General features: G+C 40.7%; 1 protein-coding gene across 4 annotated transcripts in view; it reads left to right on the plus strand.

Annotated features, from left to right (window-relative positions):
• LOC136879010 (uncharacterized) overlaps positions 1 to 23,561 on the plus strand; it is a 47,573-nt gene that overhangs the window by 19,343 nt on the left and 4,669 nt on the right. For 2 of the 4 annotated variants that reach the window (XM_067152698.2, XM_067152699.2), the window contains 2 exons: positions 1,204 to 1,321; positions 1,406 to 3,545. In XM_067152698.2, the coding sequence (XP_067008799.2) occupies positions 1,204 to 1,321; positions 1,406 to 1,716 (429 nt within the window). In that variant the 3' untranslated portion in view covers positions 1,717 to 3,545. Of the gene's footprint in view, positions 1 to 1,203; positions 1,322 to 1,405; positions 3,546 to 10,679; positions 10,734 to 23,561 lie in introns of those variants that run through there. The other 2 variants (XR_010860881.2, XR_011018642.1) reach the window with 2 other exon arrangements.

Consider the following 23,561-nt stretch of genomic DNA (forward strand, 5'->3'; position numbering starts at 1 on the left):
ACACAAAAAATCACCTGCAGGAGGCTCATTGGCTGAAATATCTGGAAAAAAACATTATTTCTGAAAAGTACATTTTAGAACCTTACTTTGCGACCATATTTTTACATTTTAAGTACTGGCTATAATTTTTAAATAATACAATACCCTTTGCATTAAATTGATAATATCATTATATTTAAACTTCAATGTGTTACCACCTTACTCATCCAGGGTTAAAACGAAATTTCACATTCTCCAACCGAAATGCTTACAGCTCTGTTGCCAATGAAATTATTATTAAATAGACTAAGTGGGTTTTTCATCTCAGGCAATTCGCACGTGCTTTGTTCGCAAGTCTTGTCATAAGTGCTTAATTAATATGTGTGAAGTGTATTTCTTTTCATTTAGCTTCAAGCAATAGTCTGAATGCCGTGGGAATTAAACCTGGAAATTAACGCACCGAAGGAGCTTGAATTAAATGTGCCAGTGCACGCAAACGATCCTCAACCGAGCACCAGTAGCAGTTAGTTCTCGAGCTGTCGAGTTTATTTGCCAATTCCTTCAGTCTTTCTTTCTTTCTTTCTTTCTTTCCTCCTTCTAACATCTGCGACCACAACACGGGTTATGCACGAAACAGAATATTTTGTCTTATTAATTTGTGGTGGGGTTCCTGGTCAAGTTTTTATATTTATATTTTGGTATGAAGAATAAATTAAATCGTAACATGTTTAAGTAACCGACTAAAATATGACAGTCTTGCTCTTGACAACGCTCACTTGCCTTTTAAACGAAACGCCCCCCTTGTGTCCATACTAACAGCCCTCGTTATCATTAAGGCGGGATACCTTTGGGGATCATAAGCTGCCGCCTGGGGATACGTTCGCCGTTCCAACTTTACAGATTTAGCAACACCGCCCAACAAAGACTACTTTAATTCACCCGGGAAGCGACCTAATTGGCTAAATTCATCAGCTGATAAAAATATAAGGGCGCTAGACGTCGAATCATATTTTCAAATTGTTTATCAGTAGGACCAACCTTCTAACGCTCGTATACCAGGTTCACGTTATTTACAACCACTCTGTATACTGTTTTTCTATAGCTAAATGAATAAATGAAAGAAGACTCTTTTGAGTAATTTTATTAAGTATGAAAATAATATTTGAATTATTATTTGTATGTAAGATCTTCTTCTTCTTGTATATTTATTTTGTCTTTTTACAGCTAAGTGTCCAACCGAAGCTACACAAGGCTTGTAGACAGAGTCATTGTGTTAATAACTCTAATATTCCTCTGGAAATATGCGATTGCAGTGGTGTGGTCATTAAGCCCAGTTACATAGGTAGGTTCGTTAAGCCTTATGTTTGGTTCTTCTACAGCTGCCCTGTCCCTTTATATTTACTAAGTGTTGATAATTCTTTTGCAGACATGGATCTTTACCTTAGCCGAGCTCTAGCTCGAGAATTCCTGCCGGATGTACGTCGACTCGTCATGCTGAGCGATCTCGAGCAACTCGTCACTATGGAGAATATGTTACATGTACTCGCTGCCTGCAAATTCGAACGACAGCAAATATTTAACAAAATGGAAAGGGAAGCGTACTGCATCTTCCTAGATCTAGCACACCTGATAAAGAACGCTGGTGGCCGTCATCTAGGAGTGTGGTTAGCAGAATGCTTGCCACGACATACTTTGCTCGCTATGTACAGGATTTTGCGGCGGTGCAGCTTGTCATAGCCATCATCACCGCAGCCGGAGGAATTAAATAGTTAGTCAACACCACCGCCATATGACGCCGTAGTTAGCTCCCCGCCGATGCCATATTGCGCTGATCTTCCAACATTTCCACCACAACTATCCCTGCTCGACACCCCTGAGCAATACTGTGAAATGGATGTCGAGGCAACACCATTCCTGGAATAAGAACAGCCAAGCAGCAGAAGGAGCAGCCCTACACAAAGGCCTTCACGCACCGTAGTACGATACCACCATCATCTTCATCATCGTAGTCTTAAAGGACGGATGCCAAAGTATAGGTTGTATTTTTGTGTGTGTTTTTTCGTTAGTATGTGAGCTCGCGTGATTTTGTACAAAACTTGTCAACTTCATTAAAAAAAAATATCATAAGAGGAAAGACTTACAAACGAATAATAATTAAAATCATTATGCCCATATTTAAAAATACTCAGAAAACGTCCTTCATTTACTTATTTATTTTACTATGGAAAACATTGTATAGCAATGTCCTTACGTTTTATCCACGCATTAAAAACAATAGGGAACCCTAACTACGTTACCAACATCTTGTCGCCTTAAAGCATACGTACTTTTCCTACGAAATAGATATCTGGATACTTTGTTATCTGAATCTCTTCACCGTAAAATCCATCAGCAGGTATTTTGTTGAAAAAATACCTAGACGCAAAGGTGACAAGATGATTCTAAAGTTGTTAGAACTTTCTGCTGATTATAATACATGGATTCAACGGAAGAATATTATTATATTAGTATACAGCTAAATAAATAAATACACGAAAAATGGTTTTTCGAGTTAATTTATTTTAATTGTATACATAAATATGTTTTTAATTTTTAAATATCTTTTTCTGTCGAGTTTAATATGAGGTTTATTCCTTTTTTTAAACAACTCGGGCACAAATGAAAAATGAAATGAAATCAAATATAAAATCTCTGACTCGGTAAATGAAGTTGAAATCGCGCTCACATTCACACAGGCTCACAGAAAAATAAATAAAATATTACACCTACTCTTCAGCGTTTGTACTTGAAGATGGCGATGGTGAAGGCGGTGGTAGTATCATTACACGTCGCTTGGGTGAAGCAGCCGTCCAGGTAAGCATTGTTACATCGTCGTTGGCGCTGCTTCGTTGTTGTTGTTGTTGTTCGTCCTCCTGCTCGACGTCCACGTGATTAAGTCGGTCGCGTGTGTCGAGCAGAGGCGGAAGTGGTGGTGATGGGGGAACGTCGGCGTGATGCGGCAGTGGAGAGTAGCGTACGATATCGTCGAACTTTGGCGGTGGTGATGTTGGCTGCCTTCTTATGTCCTCCGGCTGTGGTCATGATGGTGGTGTCAAGCTGTACCGCCGCAATCCCTTGAATATGGCCAAAAAGATCTGCCGTGGCAAGCATTCCTTCAACCAAACTCCGAGATGTCGACCTTTGCAAGTGTGTTAAATCTAGGAACACATAGTAGGCCTCCTTTTCTATGTGGTCGAATATTCACTGCCACTCGAACGTGCAGGCAGAGAATATATGCGACACACATTCCAAGGACAAACTGAAAACTGGATGCCATAGCCGAATCAGAGTGAGACTTTATACCAGAAGATAGCGAGCAGGTGTACTACTAATGACGTCACAGGTTTAGAATATAGTTGTGCTTAGCCAGCTTTCACCAGACGTCCATAAATGCCTGCAGGTCAAGAGGCTCCCTCTGTGATGACGTTCTTGCAATGTGAAGCATCGGCGTGGTCCTACAGCAGAGGCATGTGCTTCAAAAACTAAAATTACGGAGAAGCTCGCCGAGGTATGTCTTTTCACTGCTTATCAAGCACATACAATTCCTCTATAACTTCATTAAAAGTTGCAACTCTGTTCCTTAATTCTTGGTTGAACTTCTGCACGGACTCAACAAAAGCAGCATAGTCTTTCATTTGACTTAAATGAACATTGTCACCTTCAAAGTAGGCGTTATTTCCTACAGAAACAATATTTGCAAATCGCACACTTCGTACAATTTTTAAACTCATTATTCAGAAATTATCACTAATTATGAAATGAGAGCGCAATTCGTCACTGCTAATTTGTTGTGACTGTAATAGTTTCATTCCAACTGTCAAAGTTGAAGACGTTGTTTAATAAATCAGCTAAGTCGGTGGTTTTCTCTTCATTTTAGCTGCACTGTTTTGCAGTAGGATGTAGTGCAGACTGGACGTTGTTTTGTATTCTGTAGGTTCTGCAAGTCCACTTAACCTCGTATCTTTAAGGCGAACAGCTTCATCGTTAAGGATAAGCCCGGCTTTGAACGCGGACACGGAGTCGATAAGCGCTTTAAGCGTAGCGGTTATCTGTTGAGTAACTTCTTTAGTAGGTGCATGCTTTCGTAAATACATTATATTCATGGCATTAGCGTCGTGCTCGGGATAATATAGCAGCTGACTTATTGGTTTACAGTCAACAAGAATGTAGGTTACCGGAAAGCTGTACACTTTTTGTTAAGGCTTCAGGCGTTTTTCTGTTGTTTTTACTTGCCGTCTACATACAGAGTGTGCTGATATCTCGTAGGAATAAAGGGAAATAACATAATTCCAATACGTTATTACATTTAATTTAAATTTAAAATGCATACAAATACGTCAGTAAAACAATTATTAACTAGGGGACCCGTGCGAGAAATCTCACATATTCCTAAAGTATGTGGTGGAGTAGCCCCTTGGTGAACTAAGCAATACACAAATCAGTACAATATTAGACAGTCTTACTTACCACTTAAAGTAATCTTTGATTTTTTAACATTTACGGCATCCAATTGAACGGAAGCAAATGCAAGAGCATTGTTTTACTGACGAACGTTCCGGAAGTAATGTTTTGTTTTACTATCATTCTTTTCTTAACTGATAATTACATAATAACGACATAAAACAGGCGTCCCAAAGGCCAGAATGAGAAGTAGACAGCAATTATGGCGCGTTATTTCCTACAAAAACAATATTTGCAAATCGCACACTTCGTACAAGTTTTAAACTCATTATTCAGAAATTATCACTAATTACGAAATGAGAGCGCAATTCGTCACTGCTAATGTCCATTCCCTTTCTTTTTAACGCTCATTTGTCACGACTGGTTACTTCTTAGAGCCACAAAATGGATCTATACTACTGAACTAATATACTTGGTTACTTGGTGATCGAACTGCTGGCAGCGCGCATTGCTCGAATTCCCTCGCTTTATTTAAACAGCTGTTACAGGCGCTATATACAGCGTTTACACTATATCTGCTGTTAGTAAGGATATATTTTATTGAATAATACAGAGTCCTTGAACGTGTTAACTTGCAGAAATTAAGTATCGTGTCACACTAATCTTGTAACGGTGCACATAAGTATTGATGGAAGAGACTAATTTGTGCCATAATATCGCTAATAATAGTTATGTTTGATTCAAAGCGTTGCGTAGTACTACTGTAGAAAGATACTAGCAAATAGTGAAAATCTATAGCAAACGATGCTTTAATTTTTCTACGCAGTTCAACGCATACTCATCGACATTTTGCGTGTGTTAAAATTGCAGCAGTAATGAGGATAAGGATGTGTATCAATAGACAGAGTATCCGATGCTGCTACTAGTCGACCAACAGTCTTTGTCTAGTACTTCGTTAATAGCATCCTATATTAGATTCTCCTATGCATGTAGTGGCATATTGCTAATACTGGCGACGCGTTTGTACCGCATTATAACTTAATTCATAAGCAGGTTACGTATCAGCTAAAGCGTTTCTTAAATGAAATACTACGCGTGCCTTAACAATTAAAGTGTTCCTCAAACAAAACACTATGCACGCCTCGAACTGGACGATTGTTGGTAAAGCACGATTGAGTTCTTTGATGTCATCTTGAGTTAAGGAAGAATATACTTTCGGGAGTAGAAGACTCTTCCAATCTTCTTGCGGCTTCGCGGGAGCTGGTGTCGTCTTGCTAAAGTTTGCAAAAATTCTTGTTGCACTTCCAAAGGTTTGAAGTCTGTACCGCTGGACAAAGAACTCCGTTCCTGGAAGAAAATTGACCAAGTTTACAATTTGGAAACATGAAGCCTCCTGTAGATAATCCAATTTCTCCCGCAATTCAAGGTCCATGTCTGCAAAGAAAAAAATTACACTCAGTGAAAGGAATAAAAGAACGGCTGTAGACGTAGGACGTAGGCAGCAAAAGGCACTTACGTATATAACTATGTAACAAAGGTATGTAACGGAGTCTCAATGCCTGCGACGGTGCACTACCATTCTCGTAAGTGAAAGCTGGTTCGTAGGCATATTAAGGCGGCGACCCTGTCTACTGCTCCGTGTACCCTCTAGAAGAGTCCCATTCAGCTGAGAGCATATAAAACCTTGAATAAAGAGGAAAACTAACACGAAACAATGGTTTCTCGCAGAGTGAACACCAACAAACATCAAACACTCTATCCATCGTCAAAGTATACCTCTCGACAAAAGTCTCATTATGTAGAGGCTCTCCAGTTAAAAAGGTCTTAACGCAGCGGAGGCAGCTGCGTAATACAGTAGGATAATAAATTAACGATAAGAAGTCAATACTATAATAAAATAAGTCTAACTTAACACTTGCATTTTTATATTCGAGAGGATAAGCTATATTGCTACGATTATTCTCATACATAAGTCGATACTCTTTGAACGTAGTGTCTCTAGTTACAATAAATGTACTCATAACAGAAAATTTACAACAAATAGGTGAAGAAAAGATGAAAAAGCTGAACATAATTACTAGGGGTTACACGGAGCACGGAGACAAAGTTAACGTTCGAAGCTTAGAGATGAAGTAAATCAGACTGCGAAAGGCTACTGCTTTTACACTAGTAAAACTTCGAGTACAATAAGTAACTTTCACATAAAACCTCTGAACACTTGTCGCTTGGAAGATCTTTGTAGGGTTCGTAAAGACACGCGTGCATGACCTCCGTTAGGCGAACACAAAGGTAGGAATCAGTCGTACACAGTATACTTCTAACAGCACATGATACAATTAATATATAATTATTTACCTTTCTAACGCTCGATGAGCAGGCAAGCGGCGATGAAGTGCGGTAGTCGTATCAAGCGAAGCTCGTGCTCTACATCAAGCAGGTTGGATAACAGCTCCCTAGCTGCATCTCGATCCATAGTCACTTCCATAGGATTCATTGTCGTGACGGTGCGAAACTAAAGTGAGTGATGCGAAGCAGCTGTAGTAAGACTGACGTCATCGATTAGGACTACAGGGTAGCGAAACGTGGGTCGTACTGCATGTCTGCGAGTTTGAAGGTCAATCAATATCTGGTTAGCAGTGAAGGTCTTTGTATTGTTAATCCAGCAATTTCATGCAATTCTTGTATTACTTCATTAAGAGAAGCAACTGGGTTGATTAATTCATGGTTAAACTGTTGTAAAGTTTCATTAGAGGCAGCATATTCTTTCATTACTCGGATAGAAGGCATCTCTTTCAAAGTAAGCAGCAGAAGCTTGTTGCGTAAGACAATGGTTTCAGTCCAATTGTTAATGTTAAAGGCATTGTTCAATAAATCGGCAAATTCTAGCGTTTTCTCTTCTGTTTCGCTGCACTGATGAGCAATAAACGTACAAGGGTTAATATAATTTAATAAGCAATAAATGTTAGTAACCAATGTGTTAATAAGAAAAGTATTTTGAAATGCCTGTCGTAGCCCGACAAATTATGGAATAGGGCGAGAACGAACCATGCATGATTGTAACGCATACTACAAGTGTTATGCGCAGCCCCTCTAAAGTTGCCCGTAAGATGGTTATGATCCTTAAATTTAAAATCCGTTTTCGGGAAATGGCTTTTCGAACATATAGCACACATTAGCCGTTTCGAATGCTAGAGTTTCCTCATCTGTAAGAGGCTCTAGCGCGATTGGATTGGCACAGTGGTCTGCGATAGTTTTAACAAGCTTGCATATTTCTTCTACACACCGTGTAATGCAATCAGAATTGCGGCGAAGCGCATATCTGTAATACTCTCTCATAAATGGACAGTGCAGGTACTAGCAAATGATGTGTGGCTGATGCCTACTTATCGTTCTGAAAAGGAGTTACTACCTAGAGCAGGAAACTCAGCATAAACTTCTAAATAATGGTGCGACTTACTTGCGTTATTAAAAGAGGCTAAACAACTTCCGCAAACATAAGTTTGACATTGCGTTTACTTAAGGTTCATCCTACCAGTCGCGATATGTGCTTGATCCATTCAAGTGGTGCCTTGTTCGTGCGCTGTCTCCACGCTTGTGAATCAGAAAGAGATTAATGTGTCGTGTAAGATAATTGTGTTGCGTAATGAAAATTGGCACTAACGTAAATGTGGTGTTTCGTTCAGCTGCTCTAGATTATGTCCAATCACCATTAAGGTATTGAGCGTCATACACATTAATAGATATCTTGTTTTGCTTCTCAAACGGAGGTATATCCTGCAGTTCTATAGGCACAGCAATGTTCTTTAAGTTTAACACGCCAGTGTAGTGCGGATAAGACGCAGGTCCCTCAGTATGCGCAGTAGCAGGATACAGTGCCGCAACGAACAACCAGAAGAAACAGGCATTATCATTAGCTCGAACGATAACTATTGCATTGTGCTACCAATAACAGTCGGTATGGGAAGTTGACCTTTGTTTTGGCCTGAATACGTGTTATTGTTAACATATAACCACTGAATTCATGTAGGGGCCATCCTGAACCCCGTTCCTGAAATTGATCATGCTTTACAAGTTGAGACTGAACAACAAAATCCCTGTACCAGTCGGAAGGGAAAGAATTTCACAGCAGTTATGTGAAACAATGGTGTGTGAAGCATAATGTGAATCATTATTCAGCCTGTAGTCATCTGAGAGGAAGTGTGGTAGAACGATTTAATATGACACTGAAAGCGCGCACGTGGGTAAATAAGTTAGACAAGTTAGTCTATGACTACAACTATACAGTACACGTTACCGAACTAATGGTATGAAACTAGTACTAGTGAAAGACAATAGTTTATTGCGTACGGTGTACAAGGGAATGAAAAGGACTGATCGACGAGATGTTGTACGTATTTCTAAACATAAGCACATGTTTGAGAAAGGGTTTACGCCGAATTGGACGACCGAACTGTTTGCTATTAAAAAAGTGAACTGTACTTACCCAGTAACCAACCTGGTCGCAGACATTCAAGGTAACATCATTGCTGGTGGCTTCGACAGCGATGAGCTTCAGAAAACGAAGTATCCGAACACATACTCTGTAGAAAAGACACTTAAACGCTAAGGTGTTGGTAAAGTGGTTAGGCTTCCCTGCTGTGTATAATGCGTGGATTAAACGTAAGGATATTGCTACGTATTAGTTAACTCTAGCGAAATAAAGGAATAAGAACAGAACTTTTCTTTAACTTTGTTTATTGTTATTACAAAATTTTAGTAAAAAATAAAGAAAAAGTAACTATCTACTCTTCGTTATCTAACCTCGATCGATCGTCACTTAAATAGGATACATATCGATGCGACGTAAAGCAACTTACGGTGCGAAACTAAAGTGAATGATGCGAAGCTGTAGATGGAGATTTTCATACGGGCACGAACAGAGCAAGCAAAGTGTAGTAAGACTGACGTCATCGATTTGGAATATAGGGTAGCGAAACGAGGGTCGTACTGCATGTCTGCAGTCTGTCTGCCTGTATGTCCCTCGTTATCCGATGTCGAAGAAAGTGACAGCGATGAAGACGACGTTCGTAGCAGCCGCCGGAACGTGCTTGAATTACTATACGTCACGTACCTCGCCGATGGTTATTGGTCTTGTTGTTGTTGTTGCTGCTGTTAATAAGAAAAGTATTTGCGTTGCACTGATAATATACAAGCACTCTTTACATACTATAAAACAAAAAGTCCCGACACCGTAAATATTGAACAAGTAATAATGATTAAATGGTTGCACATAGGTTGTTTTGGTCCTTAAAGTTATATAAAATAGGGAAGTAATTTTTATTTACAAAACATTGTGACCCTTACATTGTCTATACTTACATATATATAAATATAATGTATTTAATGAAACTAAACATTGAATAGACGCTAAAAACAAACGATTTTATACAAAATGTGTTAGTGTTCTATATAAAAACTTACTAGCGCTATACACTATGACAATAGGTGACTGCAAGTGACATAGTTACATATCGTAGACGTTGCGTCTACTTTGTAAGCAATGAACGAAACAAAGTATTTATAAAACAATACAGAGGAAAACTAAAAAAATGTATACGAAGAGCTGTATAGTTACTCTTGTGAGGTGTATGATACAGCATCTTGTAAAGCGTAATGTTCCCATAGCAATGTAGTGATACCATCGTCTTGTACTTTATGCATATCATGGTAGAGAGATAAGGCAAGCTTGTTTTGACGAATAGTACATAGATTGTGTAGATAGGATTGAATAGTATATTGTTGTTTGCAAAGGTTGGTTTTATTAAGTAAGCAATCTTCATAGTCGTTGTCCAACTCGTTGGCAGAATGGTCAGCGTACTGGCCTTCTGTTCAGAGGGTCCCGGGTTCGATTCCCGGCCGGGTCGGGGATTTAAACCTTAATTGGTTAATTCCAATGGCACGGGGGCTGGGTGTATGTGTTGTCTTCATCATCATTTCATCCTCATTACGACGCGCAGGTCGCCTAAGGGAGTCAAATAGAAAGACCTGCACCTGGCGAGCCGAACCCGTCCTGGGATATCCCGGCACTAAAAGCCATACGACATTTCATTTTTTCATAGTCGTTCATGAGTAAGTGAACAGGCGTTCGAACTCCTTTAGCTTTGTGATTAAATTTGTCTTCTGTTTCGAAAGCATACATCTTTGCTCTGAGTCCGATAAATTTGGAAAGTACTTGTCCTTTAAGCTCACCCCTCATATACCGAATTTCTTTGTTGTTTCAGGGTTGGATACCGTATGGATTTTGCGCAGGATAATTACCTGTATCGAAATAACGAGGAATATCAGGTTTAATATCACGATAAAAGTCGTCTGTAGTAACTTTGTAGATACGACTGTCATTGTCCGTGTACACCAACGTGAGCTGACGTTCCTGAGGAAATTTGGGTTTCATGTACTCATAATGGAACTTGGCAAGGAGCACTTTTCCAAATCAAGGATAACCTAAATCAAGGATGTCTATCTAGACCTGTAAACGACTGAGTTCAATTGCCGCACAGTCCTCACTGAAAATGACTCATCTTTAGAAATTAGGTAGAGCTATGTGCTGTCCTGCCCATTGGTGCAGTAATTTAGCATCTCTGAACTTTCGTACGTTCATGAGTGTTCTTTTCATTAGTTCGTAGAGCATTGTTTCAAAGGAGGAAGCCCTTTGCTTCCTTTTGCTAGTGTTCACGTCGATACGGTGTACAACAGAATGAAAAAGACTGATCGATGAGCACATCTATTTAAAGTAGGAGGTGTTGTACGTATTTCTAAACATAAGCACTTGTTTGAGAAAGGGTTTATACCGAATTGAACGACCGAACTGTTTGCTATAAAAAGGTGAAGTATACTTACCCAGTAACCTAACTGCTTGCAGACGTTCAAGGCAACAACATTGCTGGTAGCTTCTACAGCGAAGAGCTTCAGAAAACTAAGTATCCGAACACGTACTTAGTAGAAAATATACTTAAACATAAAGGTGATAAGGTGTTGGTAAAATGGTTAGGCTTCCCTGCTGTGTATAACGTATGAATTAAACGTGAGGATATTGCTATGTCTCTAGCGAAATAAAGAAATAAGAACAGAATTTTTCTTTAACTTTGTTTATTATTAACACACAATGTTATTAAAAATAAATAAAAAGTTACAATCTAATCTTCGTTATCCAGTCTTGGAGAAGGTGACAGCGATGAAGGCGACGACGACCGTAGCAGTCGGCGCAGCCGCCGCAACGTGTCTTATGTTGCTCCTCGATGGTTGTTGTTGTTGTCGCACTCTAGCATCTACTAACGGTGGAAGAATCGGCGATGGCGGCGGTGATGGATTCACCGACAGGTCTTCACGTCCTGATAGGTCCTGCTGTGAAAAACTTTCCTGCTTCAGTACCCTCCGCAACGTGAGGAGGACATGCCTGGTTAGCGCTTCTATGGCATACAGCCCAAAGCAACGTTCATGTGAATCAGCGATCAGTTGCGCCAGGTCAAGTAAGTTATAATAGCTTTCTTGACTTATGGTCTGTAAGATCCTTTCGCGCTCTATCCTGCATACCGCGAGCTAAGCTAAGCTCCTGCTCTCTATCGAGCAGCAGCATTAGCCGCTCTCTAGCTGCCTCTCGATCGACAGCGACTTCCATTGGAGTTATTTTCCTGCCAGTGTAAAACTGAAGCAGCTGAAGACGGAATTACGGCCTAAATCTTTAGGTTGACAAGTGTGTATCGGCTGCCGCGTACTCTCAGTATCTGCACAGAAAACGAATGGCACAACTCCTTTGTTTTTCATTTGCTTAAATTCAGGAAACTTGTCCTTTTCCTGCGGCATAACTAATGCTTGAGAAGGAAACTCAGCATAAACTTGTAAATGATGATGCAACTTAATTACGTGTTTAAAAGAGACTAAACAACGTTAACAAATATAAGTTTGATATCCTACGTGTGCTTGATCCATGCAAAATGGTACCTTGTACTTGTGCTGTCTCCACGCTTGTGAACTGGAAGGAGATTAATGTGTCGTGTAGGATAATGGTGGTGCGTAATAAAAATTGGCACTAACGTAAATGAGGTGTTTCGTTCCGCTGCTCTAGATTCTATCCAATCACCATCAAGATATTGAGCGCCATACACATTAATAGAAAGCTTGTTTTACTTTTCAAACATAACTATATCCTGCAAATCTATTGGCACAGCAATATTCTTTATGTTTAACACGCGGTTGTAGTGCGGATAAGACGTACATTACAGGCATTATCATTAGCTCGAACGTTAACTATTGTTTTGTGGCTAGCAATAACCTTGGGTATGGGAAGTTGATGACCTATGCGAAGGCCTGAATACGTATTAATGTTAACATGTAAACTCTTAGTTTCATGTAGGGCCCATCCTGAATCCCGTTCCTGAAATTCATCAGCTTTAAAAGTAGAGGCTGAAAAACAATGTGCCTGTACCACTCGGAAAGGCTAGAACACAATAAAATAATTGCATTTCACGTAGTAAAGAGAAACCTTCCTATTTCACCGCTACTTGGCAACAAATGTAAGGTACGCAAGACGGTATTTACTTTTAGCGCGCGTCTCTGCAGAGAAAGTATAATATGCTTGCGAAACAGAGGGTAACATGCTTCAAGAAATGTAAGAGGATCTTTGTGGCAAACACCCGTACTGATACGTTGTTGAAAGCTATAGTTTAGTAGTAAACACGAACATCCTGAAGGTTGCGCGTAGAGTACATTTAAGCTAGTCTCGTGAAAAGTATAATCTCCTTCGAGCCTCAGGAGGAAGATGTTGTAATGTAGAAGCTAGAAAAATGTGTGGATTACTGCTCTCCCAAGCGTACACCATAGGCTCCAAAGTAACAAGAAAAAAATGTACTTAACTACTTGGTAATTCAATTGATAGCAGCGCGCTTTGCTTGAATTTTCTCTCTTTATTTGAAAAGCGGTTACAGACGCTATATACAGCGTACTCACTATATCTGTTGTTAGTAAGGACAGATTTTATTGCATAATACAGAGTTCTTGTACGTGTTAACTTGCAGAAAATAAGTTCCATGTCACACTGATCTTGCAGTCGTGCACATAAGTGTTTATGCAAGAGACTAATGGGTGCAATAACATCGCAAAAAATAGTTAATGTTGATTCAAAGCGTTGCGTGGTTCTATTGTAGAAACATACAAATAATTAGTGAAAATCTATAGGGAACAAGACTTTCATTTCTTCTACGCAACACACACTCATCGACGTTCTTGCTTGTGCTCGGATTCGAGCATCTCCTATGCGTGCAGTGACATATTGCACACATTGCTTGCTAATACCGACGATGCGTTTGTACCGCATTAGAACTTCCTTATATTCAGTTACGTAACAGCTACAGCACGTCTTAAATGAATTATTAGTATGCTTGCCTTAAGAAGGAAAGCGTTTCCCTAACACAACACTATGCACACCTCGAACTAAGCCCTCATAGACAATCGATGGTAAAGCACGATTTAGTTGTCGAACTTCATCTTGCGTTAAGGGAGAATATACCTGTGGGAGTAGAAGACTCTTCCACTCTTCTTGCGGTTGCTCTGCTGCTGTCTTGCTGAAGTCAGCAAAAAGCCTTGTTGCTCCTCCGAAGGTTTGAAGTCTGTACCGCTGAACAAGGAGCTCCGTTCCTGGAGGAAAGTTATTCAAATTTACAATTTGGAAACGGCTGTAGACGTAGGACATATGCAGCGAAAGACACTTACGTATGTAACAAAGTCTTAATGCCTGCGAGGACCCACTACGATTCTCGTAGGCGAAAGCTGGTTCGTAGGCTTTATTAAGGCGGCGACCCTTTCTACGTGCTCCGCACATCCCCTAGAAGAGTCCCATTCAGCCGGGAACATATAAAACCTTGAATAGTAGGGTATAAGCCAGGGGTCTAATCCAGTGCGGGTTCTATTCCAAAAAAATGGCCGCCCAAAATGGCGTCGCCGCGCAGTGTTGCCAACTGCCGAAAAATAAATTTCTCGTGTTGCCAACTTCGCGGCATAACATTTCCATTTTTAGCTGAAATATTTCCCTTTTTGTGTGGAAAATTTCCCTTGAGTGCGACGGTGCTGCTGCATGTGAGCGAATGATGGTACTAGGTGCTTGAGTGCGACGGTGCTGCTGCATGTGAGCGCATGTTGATACTAGGTGCTTGAGTGCGATGGTGCTGCCGCGTCGGGGCGTTCGTGCATACTCGTGGCGTGTAAGTCTTTGTATTTTTTTTATAAATGTTATTTTGGCATTTTATTTATTGTTTCTATATATTTTTATTATGATATATATATAAGGAAGGATGGGAGTGAGGAGGGGAGAAATGTACTTCGTGTTTTCCTGAAAAAAAAAAATTGTTCCCCTCTCTATCCTAGGGTTCGAACCTTGAACAACATGCCGAATGCATTTATACTTTCGTTATTTTACGCCTACAGCTAGGGAGGGAACCTTGTGAATAGATTAAAATCAGCCTAGATGTAGTAGTGCCCCGTACAATGGCTACATGTAAAATAAATAGTAGTAGCTTGTGTAGAAAGATTAGTTGTTATAAAGGTTTTGTCAGAGACGGGTGCGTAGGATGACACCGGCTAGTAGTAAAGATAAGAAACGTAAGCAGGGTGTGCGCTTCTTGAAGGCGAAGAAACGCATCCGAAGTGAGAACTTTTTCGAAAGTGACAAAGAAGAACGTTCGCCGTTAGTAGAAGATATTAAACGTGAAACACAAGGAAAACGCCAACTAAGTGAAGCTATAAAAAGCGTAAAAGCGAAATATAAGCTTTTAAGGGCTGGACAGAAGGCTGTCGATGAGGGTTTAGAACGGGTATTTAAACCTATTACTCAACCGTTAAAACCGTTAGCGGAAGCAGCAGAAAAGTTCGTTGGTAAAGTTCCTAAACGAGAGGAGGTGAAGTATAAAGATGCTTCGGTAGGTCATGCTTTCCTAGAGGATAGTAATAATGATGTTAATGATGATCAAGACAGAAGGTTTCCTGCCTATGAAAAGAAAGAAGACGAAGAAGAAGACGAGGGAGGTAAAGGAGGAAGTGTAAGACGTGCTGTACAAACTTCTGTATCTTAAGACTTACCTATCGTTGTATTACACAGCGAAAGGAGACGTTGACCACATTTATGGCATTCAACGGTTTGGCAAGAGGTATTTTCTAGGCCAGAAAGAGGTACAGTTTAAAGGTAACGATGTAATTATTGATCGTGTTAAGTTCCCTAGCACAATTGGATTGTGTGAGTTATTGTTTAACAAACATCCGAACGCCTCGCTTTGTGTATCAGCCGGACCTAAGAACATATAAGTACATTTTAGAACAAACGAATGTCCACCGTATAGGTCAATCTCCGAGAGGTCGGTTGAAGAGAGTTGGTGGTGATAAATTTGACAGATGTATGCTCGTGGTAGAACAGGTAAGAAAGAAGTAAAAAGTGAACATCGTGGTAAAGGGATGACGATGAAGGTGTTAATCAAACGTCTAAGAGATGTGCTCTATTGGAACGATCCGAATGAACTTGTGTCGCGCTTAGCATTGCTCCATGCGTCTAAGAAGGCAGGACACAATGCGCACCGGAATGTAATAACAGCAATTGAAGAAGAGTTGCATCGCTCCGCAAGGAAGAATCATAGACGTCGTCACGTAATAACGCATGGTTTAGATGACCTCCACCAACTGGATTTAGTAGAAATGTTGCCGTACGCGAAAGACAATAAGGGACATCGCTACATGCTTACTGCGATTGATGTGTATTCGAAATAAGGCAAAGAAGTAGCAGCAGTGATTGACATCATGTACAAGCATAGTAAGCGTTACCCTAGAAACATGCAAACAGACCAAGGGAAAGAATTTTACAACAGTTATGTAAAACAATGGTTTGTGAAGCATAATGTAAATCATTATTCAACTTATAGTAATCTGAAAGCAAGTGTGATGGAACGATTTAATAGGACCCTAAAAACGCGCATGTGGAAAATGTTTACAATTCAATGCACATACAGATGGGTCAATACGTTAGATAAGTTAGTCTATGACTACAACTATACACGTCACCAAACTATAGGTATGAAACCAGCACAAGTAAAAGACAACCGTTTATTGCGTACGGTGTGTAACAGAATGAAAAAGACTGATCGACGAGCACATATATTTAAAGTAGGAGATGATGTACGTATATATAAACATAAGCACCTGTTTGAGAAAGGGTTTACACCGAATTGGAAAACCGAACTGTTTACTATAAAAAAGTGAAGTATATTACCCAGTAACCTACCTGCTCGCAGACGTTCAAGGCAACAACATTGCTGGAAGCTTCTACAGCGAAGAGCTTCAGAAAATCAAGTATCCGAACACGTACTTAGTAGAAAAGATACTTAAACGTAAAGGGGATAAGGTGTTGGTAAAGTGGTTAGGCTTCCCTGCTGTGTATAATGCATGGATTAAACGTAAGGATATTGCTATGTCTCTAGCGAAATAAAGAAATAAGAACAGAACTTTTCTTTAACTTCGTTTATTACAAAAATTTAGTATAGTATAATAAATTATAAAAATGAACTATCTAGTCATCGTTACCATCCTGTTCTCCAAGGTTGGATAACGACGACCGTAGCAGTCGGCGCAACGTGTCTTATGTTGCTCCTCGATTGTTGTTGTTGTCGCACGCTAGCATCTACTAACGGTGGAAGAATCGGCGATGGCGGCGGTGGCTGTGCACCGCAAACCTCCTCGTGGGCAGGTGGCGGTGATGGAGTTGCCGACAGGTCCTCCTGTGATAAACTTGCTTGCGTTAGTACCCTCCGCAGCGTAAGGAGAACGTGCCGGGGTAGCGCTTCCAGGACATACGACCCAAAGCGACGGTTATTTAAATCCGCAACGAGTTGCGCTATATCAAGTAATTGATAATAGCGTTCGTCACTTAGAGTCTGTACTAGCCTTTTGCGCTCTATCCTGCATTCTGCGATGACGTGTGGCATTCCTTTTATGCTAAGTTTGTGCTCTATATCTAGCAGGAGCATAAGGCGCCGCAGGTACGCGAGCATCTCTCTGGCGGCATCCTGCTCGATATCCATGGTAGTGACTTACGGACAGTGTAACCTGAAGCAAGTGATGCGACGCTGCTAAAGACTCGCACGACACGTCTGTGTGTTTGAAGGTGGAACAATATCTATTTAGCGATGTAGGTCTTTGTATTGTTTTTCAAGGTGTGACATACAGTACGCACATGCAGTTCTTTTATTACTTCATTAAGAGTACTAACTCGGTTAAGTAATTCTTGGTTAAACTTTTGTAAAGTCTCATTAGACGCAGCATATTCTTTCAGTTGACCTAGATTGACAGCATCTGTTTCAAAGTACGCAGGAGCAACAGCACCTAGACGCTTGTTGCATAAGTCAATAGTTTCAGTCCAATTGTCAATGTTGAAGACATTGTTCAATAAATCGGCTAATTCTATCGTTCTCTCTCCTGTTTCGCTGCACTGTTGTGCGATAGGATGTAGGACGGACTGGACGTCCATTACCGTAGCAGCATCATTGTTTTCTGTAGGCTCTGCAACACCAGCTAACCGTTTATCCTCTGACAAAACGTCTACAACAGCCTTAAGTGTAACGCCTATCTGGTTAGTAACCTCCTTACTAGGTGCATACGATTGTAAATATTTCAGATTTAGAGCATCGGATTCATGCTCAGGCGCGAGCAGGTAACTAATTCGTTTCGCGTCGACGGAAATACACGTCTCCGTAAAGCTGAATACATTTTTAAAAGGCTCCAGCCGTTGCTCTAATTTTGCAAATGTTTCCTCTACATCTTGACGTATGCACGTGACGGTATCGACATAACGTTTCGTGACAGCATCCCTTTCATGTTCCTACTCGCCAAGACTGCTAATACATCGTTCGTTAGGATGAAGGACACCATCTTCACTGACATTAAATTGAGAGGTTAGACGTGTTTTAATATCACTAAGTACGAAGTGCATGCGTTCACTTAAAACGCGAATAAAAGTTACGATAGACGTTAGCACGGCATGTAAAGTACTGACTTTGTCTAAATGTTGGGACACAACGTTCTTTAATTTGTCTGTATGCTCTTCGAATCCTTTTAGGGTTACTGCGAACTCTTCTTTGTTTTGCGCATAGCTTTCTAAATATTTCTTAGACACAGCATCTTCGAGAGGTTCTGCAAGCTCTGTAATTCTAGTGTTTTTAACACTAAGTACACTGTCTTTAACATCAAACACATCGTGGAGAGAGGATAACATCGGCATGAGCGGATAGATAGATTCTACATGTTCCTTTAAGACGTCTATAGCATCTTGCAGAGGCTTAAGCGAAGACCGTAAGTGTTCTTCTAGATTAGCGAAGCAAACGATTCTAAATAATTATATTTTCGTTACGGCATTAGAGGTATCAACTGGGTCGGCGAGGTAGGTAAGTCTAAAGTTTTTTACACTAATGTTACCGTCTTCGACATCAAACGTGTCGTTCAGAGCGGTTAGCGCAGGCATAATAGGTGCAATGGTGTGTATATACTCTGATAGGCTGGAGAACGTCTCCTGCAGCGGGGCGAGAGATGATTTGAATTGTTTTTCTAAGTCCTTGACATTTTCTTTGGTGGCGGCAAACGATTCTAAGTAGGTTTTATTTACTGCGTCGTCATCTTCTTCAGGCGTTGGGAGCTGCAATATTTTGTGATGTTTTACATCAATGTTAGAGTCAGCAAGGCCTAGACGTTCCTCACACCGGTTATAAAACGTAGTAATAAGTTGAGATAACGTAGTGACGCTGACCATAAGATCGTCTACTTGCTGTCGAATGCCGCTACCTTTTCTTTCTTTTCATCTAGCATTCGGACGGCTTCCGCTACGGTGTCTAGGACATACTGCTTCGTAACCTTTTCTGTAGATAAAGTAGCGGACGGGATGTGTAAGGGCGATATTAGCCCGAGCATGTTACCGACGTATTGCTTCGTAGCGATGTCATTCTCGTTGATAGGTGAAGTTATAGTAAAGGATAGGTTATCACACACAGAATCCATGCTAATACCTATGTGCTTGCACCGATAGGCGAACAAGGACACTGCTTCTTCTAGGAGCTCGTTTAATAACCTGAGGTGTAGTTAGGTTTAGTTATGACGTCATAACGATGTATTCGTCAAGACGTTTCCTGTAACGCCCACGATTCATAGAACCCTCTTTGTTAATAACAACATAACTATATGGACTGTCGTCCCAACAATAAGCGCACAGGTTTTGAAATCGTTCGAAAGACATGTCTGAAGTGACGTGGTCGTCGTACACATGACGTAGGTTAAGATTATTTTGCTTAAACAAAATAATAAAATTAGCATTATCGCGAACAAGATGTTTAGGTAGGTGGGTATACGTTTGACATAGATAAATAACGTCGACACCACAGTGACGACCTAAGCTGAAGTAATTTTTAATAATAGCATCGCCGTGACATACAATGTCATCGAAAATGAAAATTGAGTTCTGCTCAGCTTTCTCGGGAGGCACTACAGCTTCATGTTCAGAAAATAAGGCATGTTTAATGTCTGGGATTGCGGAAAGAACCTTTCGAGGAAACATGTAAGCTGCTTGATTAAGCGTCTTTGAGTACACGTACAAAGCTTGAAATTTAAGACCATTCATGTGGGCCAGTAGCGTTAAGAGTAAAGTTGTTTTACCGCTGTTAGGGCCAGCGACAATACACCTTACGGTATTTGGTAGTAAGATACTATGGCGTGCTAGTGTAGGTAGATTTTCTTTCGGAAGAATATCGGTTACGGGCAGCGTCGTAGCTTGTTTTACTGTTTTAAACATGATGCACGTTTACGGTAATGCGAGAAACTGTAGACATAAATGACCACAAATAACACTATTATACGATTGAAATGGCATGTAATTATACAATTTTTAAAAGAACGCACAAGTTCTTGAGGAGGTCGCAAGTCGCCAAACGAATCAAAGTATTGCACTAACTGACCACTCTTTTTATAAGCGACCCAGTGCGAACCTTCGCGAGACTGTGGCTGTAAATTGACGATGGCTCGTTCCTTCTTCCACGGATATTTTGGCAGCGAATTACGCATATACACTTCTCGGAAGTATGGAATAGGACACTTTTTGGCATAAAACAGCAGATCGTAATTCGTTAATGCTCGCTGTGGTAATCTTACTTTCGCCATGGCTTTAAGTACAATCCTAATCCTTTCCTGTAAGGCGCTAAAAATAACCGTTTACCACCTCGAAGCGCAATGGCTTCTATCGTCTCATTATGCCTTTTTGCTGCCGACGCACGGTTCACGGCGCTCGCAATACTACCTGCTCCTCCAGATAAGCTTCCTAGAGCTGATAACCCAACGAAAATAGCAATCAATGGCAGAAAACCGCCGACTTTCGTTGGTACTGGTATAACACGCGTTGGCAGAACACTTGGAACGTCTTTTCTATTTTTAAGAGCATGCTTAGCAGCTCGTAAGGCAACGGTAATAGCATGTTCGATCGAACTGCTCGGCGTTAGGTGGCGAACGTCTTTTCTTGCTGCTTGCATGACATACTGCAATACTGTCCTCGACGTAAATCACTTTTTTATTTCCCTTCTTCTTTAAACGGGAACCAAATTTTGTTTTACCTTTCATACCTGCGACTGCAGCTAAGGCTGCGAGACGCTGCTTTGCTGAGGCATCTCGTGCTTTAACACGTGCCATATAGCCTTGAAGGCTAACACTTTATCGGCTTGTCTCCGTTTTTCCCCCATCTGTGTCTAAGTAACCAATGTCAGGTTCCTTGCAAGCTTTTCGTCTAGAGGGTTGATACCGACATCACCACGTTCTAATCGCTTTTTCAGGCGCGTCCCTGGGCCACAAAATTTATGGACAGGAAGATGCATTTCAAATGGCAGGTAGTCAGTAGCTTTGTTTAAAAGCTTGCCTACTAACCAACGACCATGGCGAAGTCTACTTCTATTCCACTTTTTTCTCTTCCTTCCTTTGTGCTGGTGAGCACTTTCGTTGCGTCTGTACACACGCATAGTGGTAAATTAAACGTCTAACACCTCTGTTATTTCTTTTATATATCCTTGCTTACAACAGCAACACACACTGTTGTGCGTGCACTCAGTATGGGTCGTACTGCTTACACATATACCCTAAGCGGTCTGGGACATGAGGTGAGTATAGACCTCTCTCAACCGTTGGATTTCCACAGCGCTCGCTATGAAGTAGCTTTGAAAAGTTTGTACACATCAAACAGTATACCGAATATTACATCAGAAAATAACACGTTAGTGTTACGTGACCCGACGACTAAAAAAGAATTACACAAACCTGTACTCGAACCAGGATCATATGAATTTAAGGAAGTGCTACAAGGACTATACGCACAATTTACGTTTCAAGTAGCAAAAGAAAAGAAAGTCGTCAAAGCAGCAGTACTCCACACGGAAGAAGATATTACGGTACCAAAAGTAATTAGCTGCGGTCCCGAACTTACTATGCGATTAAGCATAGCTACGATGCGTGTTACTATTGAGAGTAATTTTATAGTCGACCTAACGTGTGATAATTCCTCTGTGGATCCGTGGTAGAGTGTTGGCCTCTGGATCCCAAGATAGCGGGTTCAAACCTGGCAGAGGTAGTCGGATTTTTGAAGGGTGGAAAAAAGTCCATTCGACACTCCATGTCGTACGATGTCGGCATGTAAAAGATCTCTGGTGACACACTTAGTGTTTTCCCGACAAAATTAATTAAATCTCAGCCATAGACGCCCAAGAGAGTTTCGATTTACTTGGTCTGCCATCTAGTGGGATGGGCCTAGAGTAAAACGAAACGTCGAAATTGACGAGCAGACAGCCAGATGGCGTCAAATTGAAATGTCTGCACACGGTAGCTGAGGCCATACGATTATTATTATTATTATTATTATTATTATTATTATTATTATTATTATTATTATTATTATTATTATTATTATTATTATTATAGGCTTTACACGACGAACGCTTCAGCCGCACATTAAGCATATTTCCGACGAGCCAGTTTTAGCACAAAATGTAAGCGTTATTCGCGTAGAGTGTACCATGGCTCGAGGTGCGCTGTTAAATGGTACTCAAAACCACACGATTTATGATTTCTTTCCCTCTGTACCGTACGGATACAAAGTTATTGAACATCCTTCACCATTAGTATATTATCCTATCAACGCACGTACAGTTCGACTCGTTGACCAGAACGGACGTCCTATAGAACTTCAGCACGAAGAACTGTTTATAAGTCTCCACATTCGACTATGGCCGTAGTGTATTACCGTGCGCAGCACCCCCCTGTCGTCGAACGAACCCAAGACTGCAAGAAGAAGCCGGCAAGTAATCGACGTCTAACGAAAGCAAACAAGCGTATTCTGCAATCGTTAGTGTACATGTTAAACAAACAAGACTGTTAGCACCTTAGTATAAATTATTCAGCTACTACTATTTCAGTGTTACTAGTTAACAAGGAGGCATAATGTTGTCGAGAGTGTTACATGTTAAAGAGAAGCCTGTCTACGGTACAGCGATTAAACGTGTAAAAGAGCATGTTTATTACCCATACGTCGGATTCCAGTGCAATCTCAGAACCAATGTTTAGTAACTAGTCTATCGACCCTACACATTAAAGGCGTCTTGGCGGAGGAAACGACTCGAGCTAAGGGATCGGCAAGTTTAGAAAGGAATTTCGCTGCTTTTCTCTTCTCGGAGGTGATTTATGGATTAAATAGCATTGAAATTTGCCGAACGCGGCTGCTCGGACGTACGAGCACTATGAAAACACTCGCCTATTTTCAAAATCTCAATCCTATGCACCTACAGAACGCTGGTTGGAGTGCCATTATAGATGGAACTACGGAAGAATTTCATGTAGTGATACCATTATCGCACTTCTTAGGCTTTGCAGAAGACTTTAAATGCATGGTTATTAATTGTACACACGAGCTCGTGTTAATTCGCAGCAGTAATGATGCTAGCGCTGTGTACTCTGCCCGTGCAGCCGATAAATCTAGAATTATTATCGATAACATTTACTGGAAAATGCCGAGTGTTTCTCTGTCCGACGAAGAGCGAGTGCATGTGCTACAAACTATT

The sequence above is a fragment of the Anabrus simplex genome, chromosome 8, assembly GCF_040414725.1.
Source record: "Anabrus simplex isolate iqAnaSimp1 chromosome 8, ASM4041472v1, whole genome shotgun sequence".
NCBI lineage: Eukaryota > Metazoa > Arthropoda > Insecta > Orthoptera > Tettigoniidae > Anabrus > Anabrus simplex.